Raw genomic sequence first — 27,150 nt, forward strand, 5'->3', positions numbered from 1 at the left:
GCCTTGACCAGGGGTGCTACAGCAGAGCAAGTAACCCTTGCTCGAGCCAGCGACCTTGGGCTCAAGCTGGTGAGCCTTGCTCAAACCAGATGAACCTGCGCTCAAGCTGGCGACCTTGGGGTCTCGAACCTGGGTCCTCCGCATCCCAGTTCGACGCTCTATCCACTGCGCCACTGCCTGGTCAGGCTTCTCCTGCTTTCTTAATGCTCCTAAAATGTTTATTTGGGTTCAAGGAACTAGATAATCACAAATCTATGCCCAGTAAGATCGGTTATCAATACAGCTTACCCAGGCCCGTGTGATTGAGCACCGAAGTTGAGAACCGGACTTCGGGGCCAGGAGGAAAGGGAAGCTGCTTCACAATGAATGTGCGGTGGGCTTAGTCCCTTAGGACTTGGCTTTTCATTCTCAGCTTAGAAAACCTGTATTGGGCTTCCTAAAGGAAGCTTGGATGTTAAAACATTGCTGAATCCTGCTGCAGAAAACTTATGGGAGAACGCCTGGCGCACTGCTTTGCTTGGGACATGCATGGAAGCACCAGGGGGCCTGCCCTGTCGTCCCGCAGGAGGCTGCCTACCTGCTCCTGTAAATAAGAGAGCAGGTCTGTATGGCGACTTTGCCTCTCGTTGCAGAGCCTGGTGCCGATAGCTTGGACAGCCGGTTAGAGTGGTCCTGTTCCGGATGACTTCGGAACTTGATGATTTGCTAGTGCCGGCTCACGTCTCAACCTTAGATGTCTGTTTTTTCTGTACACAAACATATAACTGTTTTAGTAACTTCTATACTTGGACAAAAGCAGATGAAGGAAGAAGCATTTATAAGGACCTGCTTATTTCAGAACCGTTATTTAATTTTCTGAACCCTGTAAAGGAAGTCATATTAGCCCCATATTATAGATGAGAAATTTGAAACTCAAAATTGTTGACTTGATTATGTGGTCACACAGCTTATAATTAACAGAGTTCGACCTCCAGAAATGTAAATCCACGTCTTCTGATTCCAAATCCAAGGCTGTTTCTCTCCCTACCTCGCCTTAACAAGAGGCACGAGATGGCTCAGGTTTTGGGGGCACTGGCCCCAGACTTTGGGTCTTGGGGCAAAGCACTGCTCCCATGGGCTGTAGTCTTCTCAGGGGTCACACCGGGCTGGGAGTACCTTTCCCTTCCCGTTCTCAGAGGGATGTGTGAGGTCAGGGAGTGATAGGTTGGAAAGATTATTTGAAATGTGCTTTGTAAATACGAGGCATTAGATTATTTCACAAATGTTAACGGCTCTAATTCATCAGATTTCTGGGCAGTTCCCCTCTTGGTTTTCTTGGAAGAAATGAAATGGTGCTTGAATTTTTTAAAATAATACTTATAACAGCAATCAATCTCTTGCCATATTACCACATTGAACCAAAACCCTGGAATTTCCCAAAACCACTTAGAAATTAATTCTAGTCAAATAGTTCTTAGGGCAATAAACCGGATTCTTGCTTGATAAACCAGTCTAGATTCCCAAGGTGGCCTGTCCTGTTTAGCTCTCTACCTGTGAACAGATCTGATCGTGTTGTCCTTTGACTTCCTCCAGCCCGTGCCCTCCCTCCTGGCCTCCTTCCATGACTCAGGCTTAGGGTTAGTGTCGTGTCTGTTGCTGTTCACCCTTTTCCATAGATGTCTACCGGAAGAGGTCTGAGTCTTGCGCTGCCCTGCTTTCGGGACCATTTGCAGCCTCTCTGATGAACTGGCTGCAGGCACCAGGCCTTCCAGAAGCACTGGGAGTTGCCCAATATAGTCATAGTCCTCCAGTCCCAATTGGCCATGTGCTGCCCACAGATGACATCAGCAAGTAGGGAGTTGTTAGTGAAAGGCGGCTCTCCGCCATAGACCAGACAGGTAACGCTGCACGTGGTCCCCCATGGCCTGCTGCAGGGGGGGCACTGGTCTGTGAAGGGGGCCTGAGCGGGCACCTGTGCGTGAAGGCAGTGAGCTCTGGGGAGCAGGCCAGCCAGGCTTCGCTGTCACGGAGGTGGGGACCCAGCCTCCCTGCCGTTTCTGTGTTGCCCACAGAGCCCAGTGATTTTATTTATGTTGGTTATTCTTACTCCTGAAGGCAAATGAGGAAAGGAAGTAAGAGTTAATAACTCAAAGGTACCTCATGTGGTTCTGCTGTACAACAGGGACAATTTTAGATCGAGGTTTCTAGTTTTTCAAGGATAGACATGTGCTGCCTGACCTAATACGGAGAGGAAGGTGCCTGCTGGTTGGAGGAAGGGCCCGGAGCAGAGGGGCTTCCTCTCTACCAGATGTGCCCTCAGATTAGGAGTACGGGTCCAAGGTGAAATCGTTCAGGCTGAACCTTCTGAGTGGGACTAGATCATTGAGTCTCCCTCTGGATCTGCTAGACATTGTCCCCAACATGCTGGTGAGCCACCCGCCCACAAATGACCCCATGCCTCCCACACTTCGATGTGATTGTAACCACCTTTTTCTTCTGTTTTCCCAGCATTAATAACAAGCTGCAGCAGCCCGAGGCAGCTGCTGGGGTCTTAGAATACGCCATGAAACACTTCGGAGAGCTGGTAAGTGCCTCGCTCCTTTCAGACAAGCAAGAGGTAGCAACCTGGCTAGGGAGGCACTCGGCTATGACCTTGAGAAAGTTACTCTCCTTTCCCGTGTTTTTCCTGGTTGGTAAGAGACTGGTGCGACTTAGCTATATCTTAAGGATGAAGGAGACAGTGGCTATATGGACCTTATTCAAAGTGAACACAGATCCTGAAGACAGAGTTCGTAAACAGTGCTAGCTGGTATTTATCAACTCTTAGCATGTGCCAGCCCTTTGCTAAGTGCTTTATATACTCCATCTAATTCAATCCTCACAACAGCCCATTTTACAGATGTGGGGACTGTGGTCCCAACGGGATAACAACCTTGCCTGAGCTGAGAGGAGGAATAAATGGAAGAACCAGGATCTAACCCCATGCAATCTGGCATCCAAGTCCAGGTGTTTGGTCCTGACCTGAATTATCTTTGTGTCATCTGTAGCAGCTGGCATTGCCACTGGCCCACAGTTAACACTCAGTACATACTTTAGAAGAAACCATGGCCAGTTCTCCAGAAAAAGTACACTATAATTTATACCTGCTATTGAGTGATTGTTCCATTTCATTATTGCTTACATAGCTTCTTCTTTCCTGCCATCTTTGCCCTACCAGTATTAAAATGTTTCTGTTAGCCTCTGCGGTCCTGGGAGGGTGCTTTGGTAACTTCCTAACCATATATAAAGCATCGACTTAATCAACTTAGCATTGACTTCCTGGAAGGTCAAGAAGTTCTGGGTCCATATATTTGATAAGGAACCTTTCATTAATCGTGTAGGTCACTTACTCTGGTTTGCCTTAATCAAGAGCCCAGTGCTTCAGAGTAGAGCAGATTGTGACTGCTTCCCAGGCTTTTTCTCACTCACGGACTGAAAGCATTAGGTTAGGAGAATATTTTACCATCTTGAGCACAGATCTGTAACTAGACTAAGAAAGCATCTTTCCAGTTGACAAAACGGGACTGTGTCTCAGCCATTCATGCTGCAGTCCTTATTGCCAGGGGGAAGAAAGTCGGCAGAGAGGGCACTTAGAGCAGTCCACCTAGACAAAAACGCCCTCTCCTTTGATAGCCTTAGGGCTCTAGACTACAAGAAGTGCTGACTGAAACCAGGATCCAGGATCACCTGGTATTCAGGTGACCAGCCAACGAATAGTTTCTACCTCAGCAGCTGAGAGGGCCAACCTTAAATGAAAGTCCCTCTGTCTCCAGGCTCTAAAGGTGGCCATTAGCTTCAGGATTATCGCTAACCCTGTGGTGGATTTTCTGTTATATTTAGGTGGCTGAATCATATTAAACTTGACAATGGTTTGCTTTTTGTTGGCAGAGTCTGCGCTTTCTCAGCACAATTTATGTAACAGCAATCTCATTAGAATTTTGTGTGATTCATTGCTTAAACCTTATAGTTTCTGCAATCTATTGCAATTCAAAATATCCTGCCCCCTACCTGACCCGCTCCATATGCCGCTCCCTCCACTTCCTGCCTGTGTGTGCTGCGTGCGCCACGCATTAGTCATCGGCCCCTCTTTTCCTTTCCATCCAGTATGGAAATGCAAAATGGGAAATTGTCCAGTGGTACTTTTTAACTTAAGAGTCTTTTATTTTACACCATCTTTGCACTCTTTCTCTCCAAGTTTTCTCTTTCATATTGAGGCATTATTCTAAACAGGCTTGGAAAATGAAGCTTAGGTCATTTTGCCGTCCACGGAGCCAGAGATGTCAGTTTGGAAAACCCCACCATCCACTGACATGGGAGAAAAGACTGTTGTGGCAGCAGAATTAGTGCAGGAGTAGGAGAGAGGATCGCCTCCGCTGAAAATAACACGGGGAGTAAGTCAGGTTAACGACCTAGAATACAGACCTCTTCACAGAGGTTCAAGCGAGCTTAGCAGAGTTGCTGCTGGTGTCAGTGGTGCTCAAATACCCGTTTTCTTTAGAAAGGAGAGGAGGGTAATGGGGGAACTAATAGGGGCCTTGCATTATATCGCACAGATTCCACTGCAAATCATGCTGTTGTGAAAGAAATTCTAGAGAACCACTACACTGGTCTGGGAGAGACAGTCATTTACTAAGCTGCTGATGAAGCCCAGAGCCAGCCTGAGGTGGAGGACAGGGCAGGTGGAGGGCGGAGGCAGAAAACAGCCCCCTGGCCATTTAGGGAGCCAGTCTACAACCTCTATCTAGCCTGCAGTACTCTCACTCACAGGGCTGACGCTAACTTCAGCGTGGCACGCCATCTGTCACCGTTGATGGAATCCATCCCTTGGCCCTGGCGCTGGCAAAGCTGCCAAGCGCTGAGCAGGAGGGAACATTGGATGGGGGACTGGAAGAGAAGAGAGGAAAGGTTTTCCAAAGAATTTTAACTGGTATTCTATTGTATTTTAAATTATTATTTCCTGGAAGTTTAAAAATGCATAAAGATATGCAGAGAATCAAAAGCATTTAAAAAGTGGGTTGTTTTCCTCCAACAAATATGCAGATGTGGCCTGTCTTTCTGGCCCAATCAGGCAAGCAGCTGCCATCCCTGCCATGTGGCACGCCAGCACTCCTGCAGACCCAGGCCGGGCATCCTTGCAGGAGCTCTGCTCGGGGCTTCCTGCTGTCCCAAATGTTCTCTCCCGTCCTCACATCCCTGCGTGCTGGAGTTCTGGTGACCCCTCCGTCTGGGCAGTGATGGGGGGGAGGAGCATGACCCGACATCTGTTCTCAGATTGCCCCAGGATCCTGCCATCCCTGTGCCAAGGCACCAGCGTTTCCCGCATCACCACACGTACCTCCAGACCAGGCATTCTGCAGTTCTTTTCCAGCAGAGCCAGGACAAACTGATAGATGCCGTGGCATCCATATAACTCAGTGCTCTGGGAAAGTGTGTGGATTAGAGCCTGCACCCTCCTGTTCTCTGTGCCTCACTCCAGTCCTTCTTTTCCACTTGGCAGGAGATCCAGGCGACCTGGTATGAGAAACTGCATGAGTGGGAGGATGCCCTGGTGGCCTATGATAAGAAAATGGACACCAACAAGGATGACCCCGAGCTGATGCTGGGCCGCATGCGCTGCCTCGAGGCCTTGGGGGAATGGTGAGCGCAGCAGGGTGCCGGCCCAGCGGCTGCAGAGAGGGCACGTTTGTGACCTTTGGGCTTGAAAGGCTTCCCCCAAACAGAGTTCTCTCCTAGACTCTCGTTTTTGTTTCACTTGGTATTGTCCCAGGAATCATCTTTTATAACTTTGGTGTTTTTCTCTGTCTGTTCTGCCTTGGTGCTAAACAGAAAGGCCTTTTTTTTTTTTTTTTTTTTTTTTTTTAACTTAAACGTTGTCATGCCCTGGGACCGGACAGGCTTGGCTTCTGCTCTGGGATCTGCACCTGCTCCTCCCATCTACCTCTCCACCTTGACTGACTGATGAAGGCCTCCTGGTATTTTTTATCAGCCCTCGGCAGTGAGTTTAGGAGAGACCAGCAGGCTGGCCTCGTCAGGTGCTTCAGCTTTATTGAATGCTTACTACATGCTCAGGCCTGTGCTGGGCTCCAGGTGCAGAAAGGACAGAAAACAGGGCCTCTGTGGAAAGGTAGGTGAGACAGGCACTAGCAGGCCGTTACTAAAGCCTGGGCAAGCAGCGACCATGGTGTGAGCACGTGACTTCAGAAGACCAGAGGAGAGTGCAGGCTGATGCTGTACTTCTCCCTGAGGAAGGACCATGGTCAGGAGGCAGGTGAAGGAGGTGTAGGGAGAGGGAGAGGGGATTCTGGGTAGAAGCAGCAGTGGTGGCCCTGGCCGGTTGGCTCAGTGGTAGAGCGTCAGCCTGGTGTGCAGGAGTCCCGGGTTCGATTCCCGGCCAGGGCACACAGAAGAAGCGCCCATCTGCTTCTCCACCCCTCCCCCTCTCCTTCCTCTCTGTCTCTCTCTTCCCCTCCCACAGCCAAGGCTCCATTGGAGCAAAGTTGGCCTGGGCGCTGAGGATGGCTCTATGGCCTCTGCCTTGGGCACTAGAATGGCTCTGGTTGCAACAGAGCAACACCCCAGATGGGCAGAGCATCGCCCCCTGGTGGGCATGCCGGGTGGATCCTGGTCGGGCGCATGCGGGAGTCTGTCTGACTGCCTCCCCGTTTCCAACTTCAGAAAAAAAAAAACCCAGCAACAGTGATGCTTAGTATAGAACACTTACTTGCCTACGTCTTGGTTTGGGGGGGGTTGTGAAAAGAAAACGGTTTTCATTCTGTTTTCCAGCATCAAGTGCAGTTTTTTTAAGTAGTTAAAACAAGATTCCATACTACAGTCATTAAATAGTTCAACTACAGTTTTAAATAGTTAAAGTGCTATATAATCTTCCCATGAGCAGATTATGTGATTTTCTGTCGGATGTGGGATGGGCCCCCACTCTTTATTCAGACCGTGGTTATCAAGTGCGTATTTATTGCCAGTGTCTGTCCCAGGCCCTGAGGACACAGCTGTGACAAGACAGGCCCTGCCTTCCTGGAGCTTACAGAGCAGACTACCAGGCTGTTGTAATGCAGACTGAGTACGGTGACAAAGGGAAGCCCAGGGAGCTGTAAGAAATAAGGGCCCTAATTCTGACTTGGAATGGAAGGCTTCCAGTAGGGAGTGATACCTGACTTGGACCAGTACAGTGAGGATGAGAAGGCACAGTAAAGACAAGGTTCTGCAAGTCCAGCATGGCTGGAGGGTCAGAGGTGATGTGGAAGGAGGTGAAAGGTGAGTCAAGAGAAATAGATAGGGACCAGAGCACATGGGGCTCACAGACCAAGTTAAGGGATTGGACTTTAGTAACCCAAGGACTATGGGCAACCGTCCAAGTATTTGGTGGGCCATGATTGACAGGCCTATTTTTTAACAAGATTCTTTTAGGAGTAAATGGGGGAGTGGATTGAAGAAATGCCAGAGAGGAGATGGCCAGACCAGTTCAGAGGCCATCCTCCGGGAGAGAGGATGGGGGCGAAGAGGGAAGGCTGAGGGCAGTGGGCATAGAGAAGGGCAGAGATGTGGAGGAGGTGGCGTTGATGGCGTTTGGAGAATTACTAGATGTGGAAGTGAGGGGGGAAAGACGAGACAGTTTGAGCTTCTATGATGACGGTGAGGCTGGAACACCCAGAGCCCCTCAGAGGCCTGCCTAACCCAAAGCCAGGGTTCCCCTGAACCCGATCTCTGAGGAACTGTCTTGGGAAGAGAGAATTCAGCGGGCCTGTGCTCTTGCATTTGGATTTGCACATGGAACCTCTGTTCCTGAAGGCTTTTTATTTTTTAGTCTCCATTTTTGTATTCATTTTTTAAAGCATTATTTCTTGAAAAGGTAATGTGCACATAGCACAAAATTCAGTAGTAAGGTCAATGACAGAACTGTGAAAACCAAGTCTTCTACTTGTCCCCCAGCCACTCTGGCCCAGCCCCAAGACCAGGCCCTTGTATAGATGCCAAGGGAAGACCGCATGTGCACAGACATCTACATGGTCACGGTGCACTCAGCACACCATTGTTTATTTCATTTAACAAATCTAGACTGCTGTTTCCTAGCAGTGCCTACAGTGCTGCAAGTAAGACTTCTAAAAAGAATGTCTCGCTACACATATTCTTTCTGTACCTAATTACATTTATTATTTTGATAAAGGATTGCTATTTTCATTTCCTAATATAAAGTTATATTTCCCAAATAAAAAATCTTATAATGTAGTGCCTGAAAGTTTAATGTCAATGAATTTAGCCTTAGGCATTGGATCAAGTATACAGATAGACACGTAATAGTCTGAAGTTATTTGAAATTGATTTGTCTGACTTAGCCATTATTAGAGAGATTCAAGTGTTATTATTTATTTTCGTAATTAGCATTCCATATTCACTTACCTCAATAAGCTGAGAAAGCATATCCTATCAAATCTGCTCTATCAGTTTGTGCAACTAAAACTGCTTATTTTATGTCCAACAGATATTTAAACTGCACTGTCCGGTATGGTGGCCACTAGCCAGATGTGGCTCTCTTTAAATTAAGAAAATTGATAATCTGGTCACCGTAGCCACATTTCAATGCTCTGGGGCCAGTGTGGCTGGTGGCTATCACAGTGAACAGGGCAGATACAGAACGTGTCCATCACCATAGAATCTGCTTTTGGATGATACTGATCGAAAGCTAGAGAAAAGTATGTTAACAAGAATTAGCCACATTATTTCAAAAACAATTTTCTTTAACTTTCAAATTGGTTATCATAACCACTGTGTTATTGCATAACCATATGTTATTAAGAAGAAGATTAAAAAACAATATAAACATTCTTAAAATTTAACTCTGATTAGCTCCTCAAGTGATTTAGTATCATCAGAGTCTCATGTTGTAATTTCAGCCCACTTCTCTGCACTCTGGCCAGACTATTCACTCTTCTGCAAACCCCACTGAACTTTTTTCCCTGCATTCGCTCATTCAGCTTCCTGAATTGCCCACCTTTTCTTCTCCTTTGTCTTGTGTTTGAAATCCTCCCCATCCTTCAAAGTTTACCTGAACTGTCTCTTCCTTTTTTAAAACCTTTCCTGGTCCCTTCCTCTCCCCATCCTTTCTAAATTAAAGACAACTACTTTCCTTAGATGTGCTAAGTAGGGATATTTAGCTTGGCTGTATTCAAGGAGACTTTAGATGCAGTTTTGTCTAATACGCCAATGTGACAGTTGGGAAACGGAAACTAATAGAAATTGACAGCCAGCCTGAGGTCTCCTAGGAGCGCAGTGATCCAGGTCTCCTGACGCTGCAGTACTTGGTCCCATTTACCTCTGATCTCTTGGGTTCATTCCAGTTTTATAATTACCTATAAAGTGTAAGTGGCCAGTGATGCTGACCAAGGGATTTAAGAATGTGGCAGACTAAAAGGTTTTAAAAAGAGATGAAAGAAGCAGAATTCCTTTCCTGATTATATGTAGGTTTCTTACATGGGTTATTCAGTCAGTTCTATTTAGAGTGTAATTTCTAAATTGCTTTTGCTTTGAGTATACATATATCCTGAACATGCCTGGGGCAGGTGTTTGCCAGAGGTGGCATCAGGAATGATCTAAAGCTAAGACCCTGCTCCTGTCCCTATACTGTCTGCCTCTAGGAAGCTGACTACAAGAGTCAGCCCCCCGACCCCATAATGCACACAGCCACACTGCAGCTAAAGTGAGCCAAGGTAAACCCCCTCCCCATACTACTCGGTACACAGCCTCTGGGTCCTTGAGAACAGATTATTCGGGAGTCAGCGAACCACTTAGGTGTTTCAGATGAACAAATACGTTCTATGCTTTGCTGCTGCACCAGGTGGAAAAGTCAAAGGCCTGGGGATGGGTCTTTGACCTGCTGTGTAGCAAGAGGTGTCAGAAAGCCACATATGTTGCATAACCATGTTATTAAGCAGGACAGGACAGGGTGGCTTCCCAGTTACTTTTTTTTTTTTTTAGGTTGGCTGTGTATTGAGTTAGAATGCTTGTGTCCCTGGCTCTCTTGATCATGTGCCAGAGAGATGTGAAGTTAGTGACTGCCATGCCATGATTCTGGATAATGGGCCTGAATGCTTCTTCTAAATGTAGTCACCACTCAGCTTCTCAGGGAGCTCAGCGTAGGCACCTTCAGCATCGATTGTCTTCAGCGTGTTTATCTCTACCCCCACCCATGTCACCTTATACTATATTGCAACCCATGTTCCATGAGGCTTCTGAAGATGGGCTACTTGGAACTTGTACCTTTTTCTTGTCTCCATTCCAAATACCAAGTTAAAACATCCTGCCACATCTCTTTCAGAAAGCAGTCTCCTAGCCGAGGGGTCTCCTAGCTGAGTCTCGGAGTTGCCTTGAAAGTAAGGCTTGTGTTTGCTCAGGAGCAGAGTTTTATTTCCGTTCACTCAGAATTGGATGTGGGAGGCAGCTTTGTGAACTTTCAACAGGACATCTCTGTTCTTAAGAGGGTTCTGCTCTCCCTGAGCGCTGGAGTCTGTTGAGCATCGTGCATCATCTCAACATTTCATACTCCTTAGCCACACTCATGGTCACTGTGCAAAAGTCTGAGAATAAGCAGCGTCTGGATTTCTGGGAGATGTGACTGCTGAAGAGCCTTCTTCTGTACAGGTTGATTTCATTTGAGTTTCATTTAGGCCTGCAGCCATTTGTTTAATACATTTGAGAGCCAGTTCTTTCTATAGCTTTGAGCACAGAATGAATGTCCAGATGTGTCTCTCAGATTGCTTTCTCTGTAGGGCTGCCAAAGAGAAGAGCTGGAGTTTATTGGCATGCAAGAGAAGTTATTTAATATTTATGAAGGGGGCCAGATGTTCATGACATTTCACATCACATAGAGTTAGACATGGGCCCATCTTTGCTAAAATCATCCTCAAACAGATCATGAGTACCAGGCCATAGGAACCACAGACTGCTGACCACTTCTCTACATGCGACCCGGTCAGAGTGCTTTTTATTTAAAGGTTCCTGGTCTAAGGCAGGCTCCTAGCATCCAGTTCCGCTGCGGCCCCCAGCTAGCCCAGGAGGTGAAAGGGTGGGCAGCAGGAGCAGGCTGTAGAGGTGATTTCAGTTCACCCAACCGAACATTCTTTCCATTCAGGGGGCAGCTCCACCAGCAATGCTGTGAAAAGTGGACCCTGGTGAATGACGAGACCCAAGCCAAGATGGCCCGGATGGCTGCGGCAGCGGCCTGGGGTTTAGGTAAGGCTTCCCTTGTGGGCACCCGGTCGGCGTGTGGAGAGCGAGGCTGGGTGCCCACAGCCAGAAAGGAAGGTGCTGTGGCTGCGGTTAGATTAAAGGAGCAAAATCAGCCTTTGTTCATTCCCATCCCTTCCATCGATCCCTGCCCAGTGATTTCCACGGACTCGTTAGACACGGGTGAAAAGGCTCTTCATGGGGAAGGCAAGGAAAGCAGTGAGCAGGCATCGAAATGAAGATACTTAGTGAGCCATGTTTGGGTGTGTTTGTTTGTTTGTCTTAAACAAGTTACTGGCTTATTTTATCTCTTACACAAGAAATCCCGAGGTGGCTGGTGATCACCACTCGTATTCTGACTCTGGTCATTGGCCTGTTTCTGTATTTCTACTCTGTGTGGGACCTCTGCTTTCAAGTCTGCCTGTGCTCCAGTGTGGCTGCCAGGGCCCACTCGCCATGTCCTTAGCCCAGGCAGCAAGGAAGGGAGAAGATAGCTGTTTCTCTCCTTTATTTTAAATTTCCCACCATATATAAAAGTAAAGAGAATCGTCTCATGAACCCCACCCCCTTTCACTGTCTAACAATGCAAACATTTTGACAGGTTTGTTTTCTCTATTCTCCTCCTTGCTGCCCAACACTCGCCCACCTTGCTCCCTCTCCCCGAGTATTTTAAAGTAGAGCTTTCCTTTTAATCCCCATAGACTGTAGATTTCTGACACCAGGCCCCAGCTGAGAGGATGACCAATATCTGTCCCAGGGATGTTCTTAAAAAGAGGGAAAGGGTCCAAATGATGTCCCAGGAGAAAAGCTTCACCGGTGGAGTCCAGAGGAAGGTTACGTAACCTCCTACCTACATTCTATCCCTCTTGAGTCACAGAGCTTATATCCTTTCCTTTCATGAGCTCTGGGCTGGAGCCAAAACATTTTTCAGAAATAAATGGCTTCCTGAGGAGTCATTGTTTGCCACTTTGCTTTTGCCCAGAGGCGCAGAGAATGGATGAGCCCTGGGCTGGAGTGAAGGGCAGGAAGTGCTGAGTGAAGTAGGCAGCCCTGCAGGTTGCAGTTAACGAAGCTGGTGTCTTTTCTGCAGATGGTCTTGGAACTGCTGGCATCGGTCCCTGCTCACTCCACCAGGGAGCCATGCCAGCCGCAGCCCCGCTGCAGCCATTCTCCCAGTCGGCCATGACACAGAGGCCACTGTGCCATGACCCAGCCTGTTAGAACCGAGTCTCATAAAGTCTTTATCTCCTCCCTTCTGAGGCAAAGGTACTGCCAGACTGAGACGGAATGCTGTTTGTCTAATCCTGTCCCGTCTGGATAATGGCCATTTCCAGTTGTTCCAAGGAAACTAGGATTTCCAGTGTACCATTGAACTGTGAGATGCTTAGATGCTTTGCTGGTTAGGAAGAAAGCCAGCCCATCTCGCCAAGGGCAGCCTGAGAGTTCTCTCTAGGTGACCGAGGTCCTGCACTGAGCCCTCGAGGTATGCGGGCTGCACTCGTGCTGTTTCTCCTGACTCATGGAGCCCCTGAGGCAGCAGCGGGGTCCTGCGTTTGGAGGACAGATGTGGCTTTGTTTGTGAGATTGGCTTCCTTAACCCCAAAGAGCAGAGAGGGTCTCTGCAGGATTTTGATACCTCAGGCCCAAGTTTGTCTTGTTTGAACCTTAAGCCAAGTGCAAGTAACAATGACAAGGCCTATTTGAGACGCTGCCTTTAGCCCAGCAAGGTGACCACCCTAACGCTTCTCTCTCTCTCTCTCACTCTCTCGCTCTCTCTGCATGTGTGTGCGCGCTCACGTGTGCAGGCCAGTGGGACAGCATGGAAGAGTACACCTGCATGATTCCTCGGGACACGCATGATGGGGCATTCTACAGAGCTGTGCTGGCACTGCACCAGGACCTGTTCTCCCTGGCACAGCAGGTAAACCCCGTGCCCCCAGACCCTCTGTCAAAGAAAGGATAATTATGCGTGGTCAGTTCACTCCCGAGGCACATGGCACACAGTGTACTCAGCCTGGAGCTGGGTTCATTGAGGTCACTGGCACAGTACTCGCACTTGGTGCCCACTAAGGAGACTGCCAGCACTTTAGCCCGGGCCGCCTTCCTCCAGGAGGGGCGCACGTGTTCTGGATGTGACCATGTGGACTGCTTCCTCGGTCATCGCTGCATCCTTTTTACCACCTGCCTTACCATGCTCTGTAGTGGAGAGAAACCGCCCATGTCCTCAGCTGTCCCCTCTGTAGCAAAAGCCAGTCCATGTCCTCAGCTGTCCCCTCTGCAGCAAAAGCCAGTCACAGGTTTCTGTGGCTCTGCAGGTGTGCCACACATTGATGACCTTCCAGGAAGGCCAGTGCTGACTTGCAGACTGAAACAATGACGTGTCGGGCACAGGCGGTCCTGAGTGAGGCACTTGGGTAAATGACCCAAACACTTATGGGATGGGGACACAGTAATTAACCTTAAACATGGAAACAGGGGAAAGCTCCACACCTTGGGCTTTTAACTGACTAAACGAAGAACACTGCAGCTGCAGGCCTGTGGCCATCCCTGGGGCCAAGCCCTTTGATTGACATGGCAGACCGAGAGCTGGGCTATCCATGCCCAAAGCTCCGCTTTTACATGGGGAGGACTGGGCGCTCCTCTGCCAGTGTCAGAGCACTCGCTCATGAGGATGTGGTGCTTCTGAGCCAGGAGGAGGCCCTGGGCCATCTGAGTGTCCGCACACTCTGCCTTCACAGAGGTGTCCGGCAAGGGAGAGTTGAATGCAGACAGACCCCAAATCATCCTCTTGAGATGCAAGAACAGTCATCTAAACATACATTTTTCTCCCTTGTTACCTCAGACTATGGGTGTGACCATAGATGCTTAGATTCTGGCTGCCATACATTTCTGTCTTTTTCAAGAAATCAGATAGTACTCTTCTGCAGCCATTCAGATCTGGGAAGAGGTCTTTTTTCTTCCTTGGTGAAGTTTTCGCCTCATCATTGGAACTTAAATGAGATAGGTAACTTCTGCAACTCGTTGAGAAGCTTGAAGATAACAGCACAACCCTCAGCTCCCAATGCAAAAGCCCAGTTCCAGGGCTTTCCTGTTTGTCTCCTAGTGCATCGACAAAGCCAGGGACCTGCTGGATGCCGAGCTGACCGCTATGGCAGGAGAGAGCTACAGTCGGGCATACGGGGTGAGTGCCACGTACTCTTGCACGTTGTCCTTTTAAAGGCTCATTCCAGCTCTTTTCAGAGTGGGTTACTGAGGACTCAGGCTGCTGAGCACACACCTGTGTGACCTCAGCACGTGCTCTGCGCCCCAAGGAATGACTGAAACAAGTCCTACCTTCGGGGCTTCGTGCAGTATTAAGTTGCAATGTGATCTGCCTTCATTAGGCTATGGTCTCCTGCCACATGCTGTCCGAGCTGGAGGAGGTCATCCAGTACAAACTTGTCCCTGAGCGACGCGAGATCATCCGCCAGATCTGGTGGGAGAGACTACAGGTGAGCCAGGGGCGGGGGTGGGGGGGAGGGACTGGAGGGTGCAGGGGAGCCAGGCAGAGAGACCGCAGGAGAGCCGGGCGGAGAGACTGCAGGTGAGCGGGCGGAGAGACTGCAGGTGAGCGGGCGGAGAGCGGGGCAGAGAGACTGCAGGTGAGCGGGCGGAGAGCCGGGCCCACCCTCCTGCCTGATTTCACTCGTGCTTCTTGCTGAGTCTTTATCTGTGAGGATGACCAGTTTTCCAGCCTCCTTTTACCCTTCTGTACGAATAGAATAAAATATCTTTTATGAGTGACACTTAGAGCCAGCCAGCTGAGAATCTTATCTTCAGTATCAGTGGCTCTGAATTTTAGTTGCACAGTAGGATGACCTGGAGAGCTTTTAAGGCTTCAGACACCCAGGCCACTTCCCAAACCGAATAAGTCAAGACCCTGGGAATAGACCAGAATCAGCATCATTTTGTCCTCCCCAGATGAGTCCGTGTGCAGCCAGCACTGAGCACCACAGCTCTCAGTCCAGTCACTGGCCACCTGCATCGAGCTCTTCCCTTGGGGTTGCCTGGTGCACTCACTGACCAATGCTGGCCATGTGCAGCTCATCAGATCGTGGTCATCCCATGATCTCTATTCACTCACTTTTCCACTGAGGTTTTCCTTTCTAGAGAAACTTTTCCAAGTCCTCCATCAGTATTTTTTTTGTGCATTCGGATCATTTCAGCATGAGGAGCTATCGATTCCAGACCTGGGAGTCGGCGGTCTTAAGTGTTCTTGGAAAGGACAGCTCTCCCAGCCCTTGAGTAGGTAGAAGGGGAGGTTCATCGGAGAAAGGAAGAAAGCCTGCCACTTCAGAACCCACTGTCCCCTGCTTGTCATCATCACCCTCTTTGATTTTAAACGGTTTCCTCTTGGCCCAGTCCACACCTAATTCCAAATTCTGTCTTCGGACCAATCAAGGCTCGTGCTGCCAGGCTTTTCAGTAGGCCGTGACAAAGCCTTCCGACTCCAGCCTCATTCCTGGCTCCGCCGCTCTGGGCACATTCCACTGGAAGGGCCGAGCAGCGGGCAGAGGGCCATCTGTGAGTGCAGCCCTCGTTTGTGCTCTGAAGTGAGCACATGCAGTTCCTTCACATGTTTTATTAGCAATTATGAAATGCCCAGTGAATGTTTTGATGGAAAATTGTCTGTTGGACACCAGAAAAGAGCTCCACAGAACAAACATTGCCCACTTGCTCGTATACACCCTGGGTTTTTTTAAGTACCTGTAATGGGGTGGGGAGTTTCCAAACCAGAGACCTAACGAAGCCACTGCCATTCTAACAAGTTAATCCAATGAGAGACTTGGAAGGGGAGTGGATTGAATGAGTCTTGGGGAGTGGAGACTAATGTCTGACTTGACTATGTCCAAGATACTATCATCATCTTAAGGCTTCATGGTTTTTCTCTTTGAGACTGCAAGATATTTTTTGGCTGACGGGGCCAAATTATTCTAGCATCTGGGAAAAAGCAGAAGATGGTGAGAAGTCACCAAAACAATCACTCAGTATACTTTTTTTTTTCTCTTTTCTGTTTTTCTAACTTTCCAAATCACTGTTGTCACACATAATGGGATGGAAAGATACGGTATACAGCCTGAAAATAAAACATTAAGTTTGTGGTAGACACTTGGCTCTGGTGGATGGCTTGCTGTCAGAACACTCAACAACTGCCTCGGCTGGACGCCTGCCATTTTGTGGACGAGTCATCTAAATTGAAATCCCCAGCCAGTATCTCCTGTGGGATGGTGTGAGAGGTCAACCTGACTGGCATTGGGTGTCTTCTTGCTGTGGGTTCTTTATTCAGGCTTAGTCGGTGTCCTGTCACATTGAAAAGCCCACTGTCACTGGTCTGAGACTTTCAGATTTATTCCCATGGAAGACAGCTCGTTTGGCTTCATAGAATCCACCGGTGAAGTGATAGATCTCAGAAACCCATCTTATCAGCGAAAGTGAGAAGGAGAGCCACTGCTCTCTGAAGTTTCTGATATAAAGTTAGCTTAGCCCCTTTGATAATGGTTACATCACTCTTTTTTAATTAAAAAGAATTTATATGTGTGTGTGAGGCGCTTCCCCTTCGCTGTGCAGTGTTTGATCTGGGACAAAAATGAAGAGGAAAGACTCTTAGCGTAAGCAAGGACAAAAGTCTCAGTGCGGTTTAGGCTTTAACAACTTCAGAAGTGTAAATGCTACCAACTCACAAACAATATCATTTGAAATTTTAATTATTTAACCTTGTCTTTTACACTTAGTTTTTTGAATTTTGAATGATACATTTTAAATTTGTCAGTGGTAGTCATCCTCAACCAGAGCCACGAATGCAAAAAAATAAAGTTAAAAATGCATATATATATAATTCAGAAAAGAAACTTGAATGAATTCCTTTAGACCCCACTGTATCCCTATGAAGTTGGTACTGTTTTTATCCCATTTGACAAATCAGCCGCAGAGAAGTTAAGTAACCTGTCAAAGTCACATAGACAGTTAAGTCGCAGAATCAGGATCCATGTTCCAGAGCCCGTGTTTACTGCTTCTCGGATTTTGAATGGTCCCAAAAGGTGTTTTGATCATTGTACCCTTCACTTGAGAAAATTGGGATTATAAAAATGAATCTTTTTTGTTTTGGGGTGGGTCTCACTGTTGCTTGTGGGCGGGGTTTGTTAAGATATAGCAGAGGACATAGCTAATCGTCACCTGTGAACGTTCCAGGGCTGTCAGCGCATTGTGGAGGACTGGCAGAAGATCCTTATGGTGCGGTCCCTCGTGGTCAGCCCGCATGAGGACATGAGGACCTGGCTCAAGTATGCGAGTCTGTGTGGCAAGAGTGGCAGACTGGTGAGTAACCCCACCGCCCTGCAGGGCGGAGAGGCAAGGAGGGAAGGGCACTTCGGACTACTTCTGTTTATACCCTGACCTCTCTTGTTTTTAAGGCTCTGGCTCATAAAACCTTAGTGTTGCTCCTGGGAGTTGATCCGTCTCGGCAACTTGACCATCCTCTGCCAACAGTTCACCCTCAGGTGACCTACGCCTACATGAAAAACATGTGGAAGAGTGCTCGCAAGGTCTGTATCCGCACCCACTCAGCAGGCCAGCCTCTCCGTGCTCCCTGAGTCAGCCCCGCGCAGCCGCCTCAGGGTCCTCAGGGCGGCGGCCCAACTGTCGGCAGGGAGTTTGCTCCTGGTAGGAAGCTGTTTGGCCTGATTTTTAAAAGTGAATCATATTCAGGGAGATGCATGTATACTATTGATCAAACCAATAAGAGCAATCACAGTTACAGTCGCAGCCGGAATGTGCTGGAAATAGCAGTTTCTGCCCCCTCAGAGAAGATGGGCTGTTTAGTCCCCAGAAAGGCAGCATGTTTGTGAAAACACCAACTGGAACTTTCACAAGACCAGTGTGGTGCTTCAGACTTCTCGTCTCCTTTCCTATCATCAGTGTGCCATTCAGACAGCAGCCCCGCCCAGTGGGTAACGCGAGAGCAGTGGGGAGAGTCAGCCTGCAGCCAGTGGAGAATTTCTCTTATTTATTTACAGACAGATTCCTGGGAAACAGGTGGCTCCTGGTGGGGTTTTTTCTTGAGTTTTTATTAAGTAATCTCCCTGAGTGATGATGATGATTAACAGAAAGTAGGCCCTGGAGGCAGAATGAGCCTCTGCTCTGGCTCCTGCATCCCCCCACCCCAACAGAGGGGTTGGTCCCACAGTGGGGCCAGAGGGGAGAAGGAATGGGAAGCGCTGCAGAGCCATTATTTGGGGAGAGAGAGCACCCCATAGGGTCTCTGCTGGAGGCACACTGGGGAGCTCCGTGGCCCAGGTCTAGAAACTGACTTTTGTAGGGGGATGGCTCCATGACTGAGAGCCACCCAGGGTGGGGCGGATGGCCCTGCACCGGCCCCTGAGTCTTTGGGGTTTATTACTTCAATAGTAATGGACCATGCTTCCTTCTCCAAATGTGTGGTTTGGGGATTTTGTTTTCTCTCCTTGTTTTGTTCTTTGGGTTTTTGTTTTGGTCTGTGTTTTTTAGTCTCTGTAAGCCTCCTGAGCACAGCATTTCTGATTCAAAGCCTGACCTGCCTCCAGGCAAATGAGAAAAACAGGAGGCACTGGATCTGAATGTAGTCTGGTTTCCTCCCTACGTTAGAGCCTCCAAGTCTTTGAATGTCTTGCCGAAGGCAGGCAGAAGGAGCCTTTGGCTAATATCTCAACCAGGGAGTGGCTTCTTTCAACTTCTGACCACAACTCAACTTCTCCACAGATGAAGGCTTTTTCTTAAGAGCTCAAATTCTGGTGGGAGACTGTAAAACCACATGGATAAAAATTTAGAAACCTATTTAAAGTTAGATGTTTGAACTTCAAGCCCAGAACGAGAGTTCACCTCTTCATGAGAGTTCGGGAGCTACCCAAAGAAAACTGACTCCTTAATAATAATGGTGCTATTGTACAAGTCACTTTACCTCTCTGAGCTTTGCTTTCCTCCACTGTAAATAAGGCTTCTCTCTGCCTCACCTAAGACAGGTGGGAGTGTTTGAGGAAGAGCAGACTCTGTTCTGCAGGAAGGCATCAGGCAATAGGTGTGCGCACAGTGTATTCTTAGACAAAATGCTTCACAGAATTAGCAACACCCTGGCCCTTTCGTGAAGTTTTACTAAGTAAGCTTAGAGCATCGCCTTGCCCATAAACCACCGTCCATCAAGAACCAGGAGTACTATGCCCAGCTTAAAGTCTGGACCTGAGAGAAGCCCATTCCTCTGAGTGACCAGTTCTGCATCTATAAGGAGAAATAATTGTTTTTCCCCTCCTCACTTCCTGAGAATGGAGGAAAGAGTTCTGTTTTTTTTCTTAAGTGAGAAATGGGGAAGCAAAGAGACAGACTTCCACATGCGCCCCAACCAGGATCCACCCAGCAAGCCCCCTATGGGTCAATACTCTGCCCATCTGGGGCCGTTGCTCCATTCCCAGGAAACCGAGATATTTTAGCACTTGAGGCAAGGCCATGGAGCCATCCTCAGCCCCTGGGGCCAACTTGCTTCAACCAATCGAGCCATGGCTGTGGGAGGGGAAGAGAGAGAGAGAGAGAGAGAGAGAGAGAGAGAGAGAGAGAAAGGGCGAGAGAGAGAAAGGTGAGGGGTAGAGAAGCAGATGGTTGCTTCGCCTCTGTGCCCTGACCAGGAATCAAACCCAGGACATCCACATACTAGGCTGATACTCTACTGCTGAGCCTACTGGCCAGGGCTGAAAGTGTTTTTAAAACATCATTTTTAATTCCTTGAAAATAAGTTACCACCATGCCACAGAGTAGAGAAATACTTGATTCTCTCATGCTAGTTAAACTCACTAAACTTAATATTGGGCTTTAAATCTAAACTAATATCCAGCTTCCCCAATTTGGGCAGTTTATTTTTTGTTTAGCACCTTTTTGAATCTCCCAAACAGTTTTAATTCTATGCCTGGGCTGTCATGACAATGACACAGCCGATGAGCTCTGAGAGCATCTGGCATTACAGTCCCCACCAGGTTAGTTCTCACTTGCTTGATGTGCAGTGACCTGTCACCGTTTTGGAGAGTGATCTTTTTAGAACTGCCTCCCAACTCTTTTTAATAAAGTTTTAAGTTTGGTCAGTGTAGTTCTCATGGAAGAAAAACTGAAGGGACATTTATCACTTCCCAGGTGTAGGATGCTAATGTAGTTCATTTTTCAAAGCCAGTGGTGAGTAACAGAACTCTGTGAAGGCAGCTGTCTGAGGGAGACAGGTGTCTTGTTAACTGCTGGGACATCTGTGTGTCTGCCCTGCCTGTTCTCCTGCCTGGATTACTGTCTGATAAATTGTTTGTCACATCACTCTGGCTCTGGGTTAGCATCGGCTCTTTTATTATTATTCTTTTAATCTCTTGAGTCAGCTCTCAAATCGTCTTGCTTGAGGAGTTATGCAAGTTTGGGTCAAGTGCCTGACAAGACACATGGCCCATCACACATTCTTGATAAATGGTGCCGGTTCCTACAGACTGGAACCATAGGTTGAGGTCCAGTCTAAGAATTCCTAGTCAGGAGTTAAGGTTGGTTCCATTATTCCAGAGCACACGGGAGTATTAAGTGGCTCATCTTGTTACGGGACTACTCTGGCCCTGCCCTGTGACCTTTCATGTGTCAGGCAACCTCCAGGTTCTTGATTGGCCCAGGAAAAATCTCCAGGACTAACTGGAGCGAGAACAAAGCAAGTGCTGTTCAGGTGGAAAAAGGAAAGGACACTGCCGCTGTGAAAGAAGCAAAAAGATCGTGTCTGAGCGGACGTGGGTCAGCTCGCAAGCCCTAGCTCCTTCTGTTTGGTTTGGGTTGGGTTTTGGTATTTTGTTTTGGGAAGGTTGTTTTTTTGGGGGGGTGTTTTTGTTTGTTTTGTTTTGTCTTTATTATTTTGGGAGAGATTCCCAACTCTTAATGCCAATTAGTTCCTTATGTTAAAAAGTATCTGAGGTTAGTCCCGGCCCCCAAACCAGGGAGTTTTGTTTGACTTCAAGGCCATCATCACTGACATGCTTCTATTTCAGAAACAAAAAACTCATGATTTACTGCAGTGGTCCCCAACCCCCGGGCCACGGACCGGTACCGGTCCGTGGGCCATTTGGTACCAGTCCACAGAGAAAGAATAAATAATTTACATTATTTCCGTTTTATTTATATTTAAGTCTGAACGATGTTTTATTTTTAAAAAATGACCAGATTCCCTCTGTTACATCCATCTAAGACTCACTCTTGACGCTTGTCTCGGTCACATGATACATTTATCCGTCCCACCCTGAAGGCCGGTCCATGAAAATATTTTCTGACATTAAATCGGTCCGTGGCCCAAAAAAGGTTGGGGACCACTGATTTACTGTGAGATCATTCTGACCTTATTGGTTTGTTGGTTTTTTCCCTCCTCTTCAGCAAAAAACACATTGCCTCTCTTCCACATTCTCTCACAGACCTTGTCCTCTCCCTGTGTTGGCAAATTTAGATTTCGCCATGTTTTCCGTTTGAGCTTTTGATGTCAGTAGGCTGTATGTATCTCCATCCTTGAGGACCTTTACAGATGTGTGGACCCCATTTCTCAAGATGTTCCTGTGCCCGGATGTGGCAGACTTACCCACGTGGCTTGCCACTGACGCCCAGATCTCTGTCTCTACTCTTCCCTAGTTCGGCTATCTGTTCCTGATCTGTTTTCCTGTTTGCCAGGAACTTCTGTTCCTAACCCACACTTTCTGCTCACTTTGTATGAAATCCCGTAGTGTAAAAGATTTGACTGCTAGAGGATGCTCTGAAGAGTTTGCTGTTCAACCACCCAGTTCAACTGAATGTCTGCTTAGCTAGTGACTTCTTCCTCATTTCCATGGACACGTGGAGGGTTCACCCCACCTCTGTGTTCTTATTTGGGTATTGAGGGTTCTATCAGGTTTTTTTAACTCTAGTTTTTGCTCTGTTGGAGTATCCAAGCTACCACAGTGTTTTAAACAAATCCTAAATAGTAGCCTGAAATAATTCCCCCTAGTTTCCCCAGGGCAATATGTTGATAGTAAAGTAAGCCGTTGTTTCAAATTACTTCATATGAACTGTTACCTGGGGTAGCCAGCAAGTAGCTTTTCCAAGGCTTAGTAAACTAGTAATTACAATTGGCAACAAAGAGCTAAGAGTCAAGTTGAACCTGAAACCTATGTACTCATATCTATCAATATCACCCTCATTAAACTTAATTCCTAAATAAGAAAATACTATGAACAACTATATGCCAACAATTTTTTTTTTAAAAAGAAGAGTTGAGAAAACAGGCATCTTAAAAACCCCGCTGTCTCCCAGCACCACACGCTGGCCCTCCGTCCTGTAGGCTTCCTGCCCGTGTTCTAGGGCGCTCTGTTTAGAAACGGAGTGGCTCACATGCCAGCTGCGTGAACAGTAGTTTGTTTCCCGGGTGGTGGGGCCACATGCTGAGTGGCTCCCTCTGCCTTTGTCCTGCCGCAGATCGATGCGTTCCAGCACATGCAGCACTTTGTCCAGACCGTGCAGCAGCAGGCCCAGCACGCCATCGCCACTGAGGACCAGCAGCACAAGCAGGAGCTGCACAAGCTCATGGCCCGGTGAGCTCCCCAGGCCCGGGCCAGTCCTACTCCAACCCTGCGTGCCTGCAGCCTCTGTCACAAGCGAATGTTCAAGGCTGCTTGGGCAGCCGGTTGCTTACATCTCTCACCTTTCCCTGTGTGTGGGGAGAGCGTCCCAGGCAGCCGTCACATCGTGCTGTAACCAAGTCTCTGCTATCTATTTCCATAGGATTCAGCAGCCCAAGAGCACCCATGTGGTGATCCCCTCCTGGTGTCTGGCTTCCAAGTTAGACTCCTGTTTTCAAATGTCAGATTTGCTAATTTGGCGTGTGACTTTAGATAAGCTACTCAATCTCTATGCCTCCAGTTCCTCAAATGTATAAAAGGGGGTAGTGAGAGTCCTGTTTCCTAGGGTGGTAGAGGACTGACAGACAGAATTCATTGTCAAGCATGTAGAGCAGAACCTGGAACAGAGTAGCGTCCGTGAGTGCTTGCTGTTACTGTCATCTCTGTAAAGGATGGAGGAGAAGGGAGAGTGAGGGAGAAGCCATACAGCAATAAGGTCAGTCACTCAACTGCTGTCGCTTGCAAAAATTGGGTTTGGGAAGGATAGGTCTGAACAGACCCACCTGTACCTGGTCCCTGGTCTATGTTACCATTGAAAGACATAGGTCAAGAGGAAGTGACAGTCTGGCCGGGTAGCTCAGTTGGTTAGAGCATAGTCCCAATATGCCAACGTTATGAGTTTGAACCAGTCAGGGCACACACACACAAACAAAGAGGGAAATAATACCATAAAAATTGATACCAAACACCCATCTTTTTCCTTCCGTGCTGTTTGCCTTTCTGTTGGGTCCATCCTGAGAGCAAGTGTAAACCACAGGCTGTGGCACTCCCCTCACCGCAGCTTGTCCTCCTGGGAGCACTGTTTTGAGGAGGGAGCAACATATGGGGGCTTGTGTCTGTTTCTAGGTGTTTCCTGAAACTTGGGGAGTGGCAGCTGAACCTCCAGGGCATCAATGAGAGCACCATCCCCAAAGTCCTGCAGTACTACAGCGCCGCCACGGAGCACGACCGCAGTTGGTACAAGGTAACCGGCGAGGGCGCGCTCCCGCTGCTCCGGCCTGGGTGGCCCCCAGCGCCTGGCAGCCAGGCTGTGCACCCCTGTGCGCCCCTGCTGGGCAGCGGTCTGATCCTGTCAATTCACTTCTTTGAGTGCCAGGAGCCAGTCTGTCAGAGGCCCTATAAGTTTACTTGGTGTAGAAAGATGGATTCTGTCACCTGGGAAGGATTTATTACATGTGTATTATGTACGTGGCTGCATCTTCTGGACTCTTAGCTGCTTGTTTTCTTGGGAGCATCTGGACACATGGTTCATCCGGAATTTTATCTTCCCTTGGGTCTTTGCTTCCTTCCCAACTTCTTTCTAATTTCCATTGCTGCCTACTCTTCATCTAAGCTCTTAACTTTCTCTATTTTTATTGGAAAGCTCTGGGTAACATCCTGTTATGTCATAGGAAACTTTTCAGAAAGATCAAGGATGAGGAAATGTGACTGACTGGTAGAGGAGTGGTTCTTGGAAGGGTACACTGAGGGGCCTTTTGGTAACAGCTGCTCAGATAGCAGATGTCATCTGTTTCTATTGAGTATCTCCTTAACCTGCTGATACTTTGTATCTCAAGACCACAGAAGAATCTGCAACAAAATCTTTCCTTTATTAAGCATGCTTGGTTCCAATCTGGAAAATACCCCTTTAGTGACAGCAGCAATAATTGCTCTCTCTAGGAAGCTTTAGTCCAAGGCTGGGAAAATAAATCCCGTAAACCCTTGATAAGTGGGAACCTTACTAATTGAATCAGAACTGTCTCCTGACCAGATTACTTTTCTTTATTCAACTTCTAGGACAGGGGTGGTCAACCTTTTTATACCTACCGCCCACTTTTGTATCTCTGTTAGTAGTAAAATTTTCTAACCGCCCACCGTTCCACAGTAATGGAGTAATGGTGATTTATAAAGTAGGGAAGTAACTTTACTTTATAAAATTTATAAAGCACAGTTACAGCAAGTTAAAGCATTTAATAATAATTACTTACCAAGTACTTTATGTCGGATTTTCACTAAGTTTGGCAGAATAAATCTTTATAAAACAACTTACTGTAGTTAAATCTATCTTTTTAATTTTTTTTTTAATTTTTTATTTATTTATTTATTTTTACAGAGGCAGAGATAGACAGGGACAGACAGACAGGAACGGAGAGAGATGAGAAGCATCAATCATCAGCTTCTCGTTGCGCGTTGCGACTTCTTAGTTGTTCATTGATTGCTTTCCCACATGTGCCCTGACCGCGGGCCTTCAGCAGACCGAGCAACCCCCCGCTGGAGCCAGCGACCTTGGGTCCAAGCTGGTGAGCTCCGTGCTCAAGCCATATGAGCCCGCGCTCAAGCTGGCCACCTCGGGGTCTCGAACCTGGGTCCTTCCGCATCCCAGTCCGACGCTCTATCCACTGTGCCACCACCTGGTCAGGCTAAATCTATCTTTTTATTTATTACACTTTGGTTGCTCCGCTACCGCCCACCATGAAAGCTGGAATGCCCACTAGTGGGCGGTAGAGACCAGGTTGACTACCACTGTTCTAGGAGAAAAATCAAAAGAAAAAACACTGCTTCTAGGAATTTTAGTTATTTTCTACCTAGTCGAGTCCTTTTGGGTTTATGCCGTCTTCAGCCATCAGTGGTGTAGTGCTTCGTGCGTGCAGGGACTGTTTCTGTCTTGTCCCCACGTCCCCCAGCTCAGTGCCTGGCACACAGTAGATAGGTAAGAGGTATCTGTTGAGTAAATGAGAGTGTGGAGAAACTAAACTTGTGTCATTGTAGAATTCCTATCAAATAAAGGTCAGTTATGATCAACCTACTCTGCTTAGTAGGAGAAATGGGCACATTTTTTATTTAAGAGAGGTTTTTAGCAAGGAACACAAAATAATTTCTTGGTTATCCGGAAAGTCCGACTGGGAGGGGATTATTTAGTGTCCTCCTGTCACTGCAGACTCACCGGGCCCCAATCTACTCTGCCCCGAGCTGCACCGCTCAGTGCTGCCACCATGTCACTGCAGCCCAAACCCACAAGGGGGTGACCTGTTCCCCTTTATCCAGACACACACCAGAGGTTCTGCCGGCAAATGGCCACAGATCCCTGGCCATTCGACAGGTCATGGGCCCAGTGTGAGGGCTGAAGGCGAGCAAGGTTCTCCCTCCGTCCACAGTGCCCTTGTGCCCTAACTGTGAACCTTTCCCCCCTGAGATCTGGTAGAGACCTTCACCATCACTGCCCTGAACCTCTGCTCTCTTAAGTCATCGATTTCATAGAGCCGAAGTAAAGCTCTGTTTCTTCCAGATGAAATGGGCCCTCCTGGGCCCAAGATGCCACTTCCTCCGTGGTCTGGTCCTGCCCCTTTGCTACATGTGCCCTAGCGTTTCCCTCCTTGCCCATTGAAGGCTGCTCAAGACCTGCCCCACCCCTGCTCTCTGGGAAGCTTTCCGGGGCCCGTCCAGGCATTCTCAGCGTCTGGTTCATCTCGTATTGCCCCGGGCGCACTCTGCCTGGCCAGTTTATGGGGAGCCCCTGCTACATCATCAGGTCCTGACCAGGGACCAGAGCTTGCTCCTCTCAGTGCCCCGCCCCACAGCACCCACACCATCCCTGAGACGAGAGGTAAGCCACAACCTGAGTAATAGGCCCCCGCCCCCGTGTTCCATGGGAGTGAAGTTTGGCCCTAGTGACCACTGAGGAAAGGGCAACCACAGTGCTCCTCCTCAGCTGTCCTTGGGCTCCAAGCCGCCCTCTGCTGCTGCTGGTCACAGCCCCGCTGCCTGTCCTCACCCCGCCCCTCCCAGGCCTGGCACGCGTGGGCAGTGATGAACTTCGAAGCTGTGCTGCACTACAAACATCAGAACCAGGCGCGCGACGAGAAGAAGAAGCTGCGTCACGCCAGCGGGGCCAACGTCACCAACGCAACCACGGCCGCCAGCACGGCTGCTGCCACTACCACTGCCACCAGCACTGAGGGCAGCAACAGCGAGAGCGAGGCCGAGAGTAGCGAGAACAGCCCCACGCCCTCCCCTCTGCAGAAGAAGGTCACCGAGGTACTGCCCTCCTCCTCCAGGGGCTGACTGGGCTCTGGGCGCTTGGGAGCTGGGACTGGTTGTCCGGCTGTGGAAGCCTGAGGCTTTCCCCAAGTGCCCGGTAGAAGACATTGCCTGTTTGCCTCGTAGCATTGCAGCATCGTGGCAGACAGTGCTTTTGTGTATTTGCTCC

General features: G+C 48.3%; 1 protein-coding gene across 1 annotated transcript in view; it reads left to right on the forward strand.

Moving 5' to 3' along the window:
- The window catches only part of MTOR (mechanistic target of rapamycin kinase), a 120,490-nt gene that overhangs the window by 73,990 nt on the left and 19,350 nt on the right, over positions 1 to 27,150 (forward strand). Inside the window, exons 29-39 of the mRNA XM_066270444.1 lie at positions 2,488 to 2,563; positions 5,516 to 5,655; positions 11,159 to 11,259; positions 13,059 to 13,174; positions 14,357 to 14,434; positions 14,637 to 14,744; positions 17,482 to 17,607; positions 17,703 to 17,834; positions 22,762 to 22,877; positions 23,811 to 23,928; positions 26,730 to 26,978. Of these exons, the coding sequence (XP_066126541.1) occupies positions 2,488 to 2,563; positions 5,516 to 5,655; positions 11,159 to 11,259; positions 13,059 to 13,174; positions 14,357 to 14,434; positions 14,637 to 14,744; positions 17,482 to 17,607; positions 17,703 to 17,834; positions 22,762 to 22,877; positions 23,811 to 23,928; positions 26,730 to 26,978 (1,360 nt within the window). The remainder of the gene's footprint in view (positions 1 to 2,487; positions 2,564 to 5,515; positions 5,656 to 11,158; positions 11,260 to 13,058; positions 13,175 to 14,356; positions 14,435 to 14,636; positions 14,745 to 17,481; positions 17,608 to 17,702; positions 17,835 to 22,761; positions 22,878 to 23,810; positions 23,929 to 26,729; positions 26,979 to 27,150) is intronic.

Source organism: Saccopteryx bilineata, chromosome 3, assembly GCF_036850765.1.
Source record: "Saccopteryx bilineata isolate mSacBil1 chromosome 3, mSacBil1_pri_phased_curated, whole genome shotgun sequence".
Classification (NCBI taxonomy): Eukaryota; Metazoa; Chordata; class Mammalia; order Chiroptera; family Emballonuridae; genus Saccopteryx; species Saccopteryx bilineata.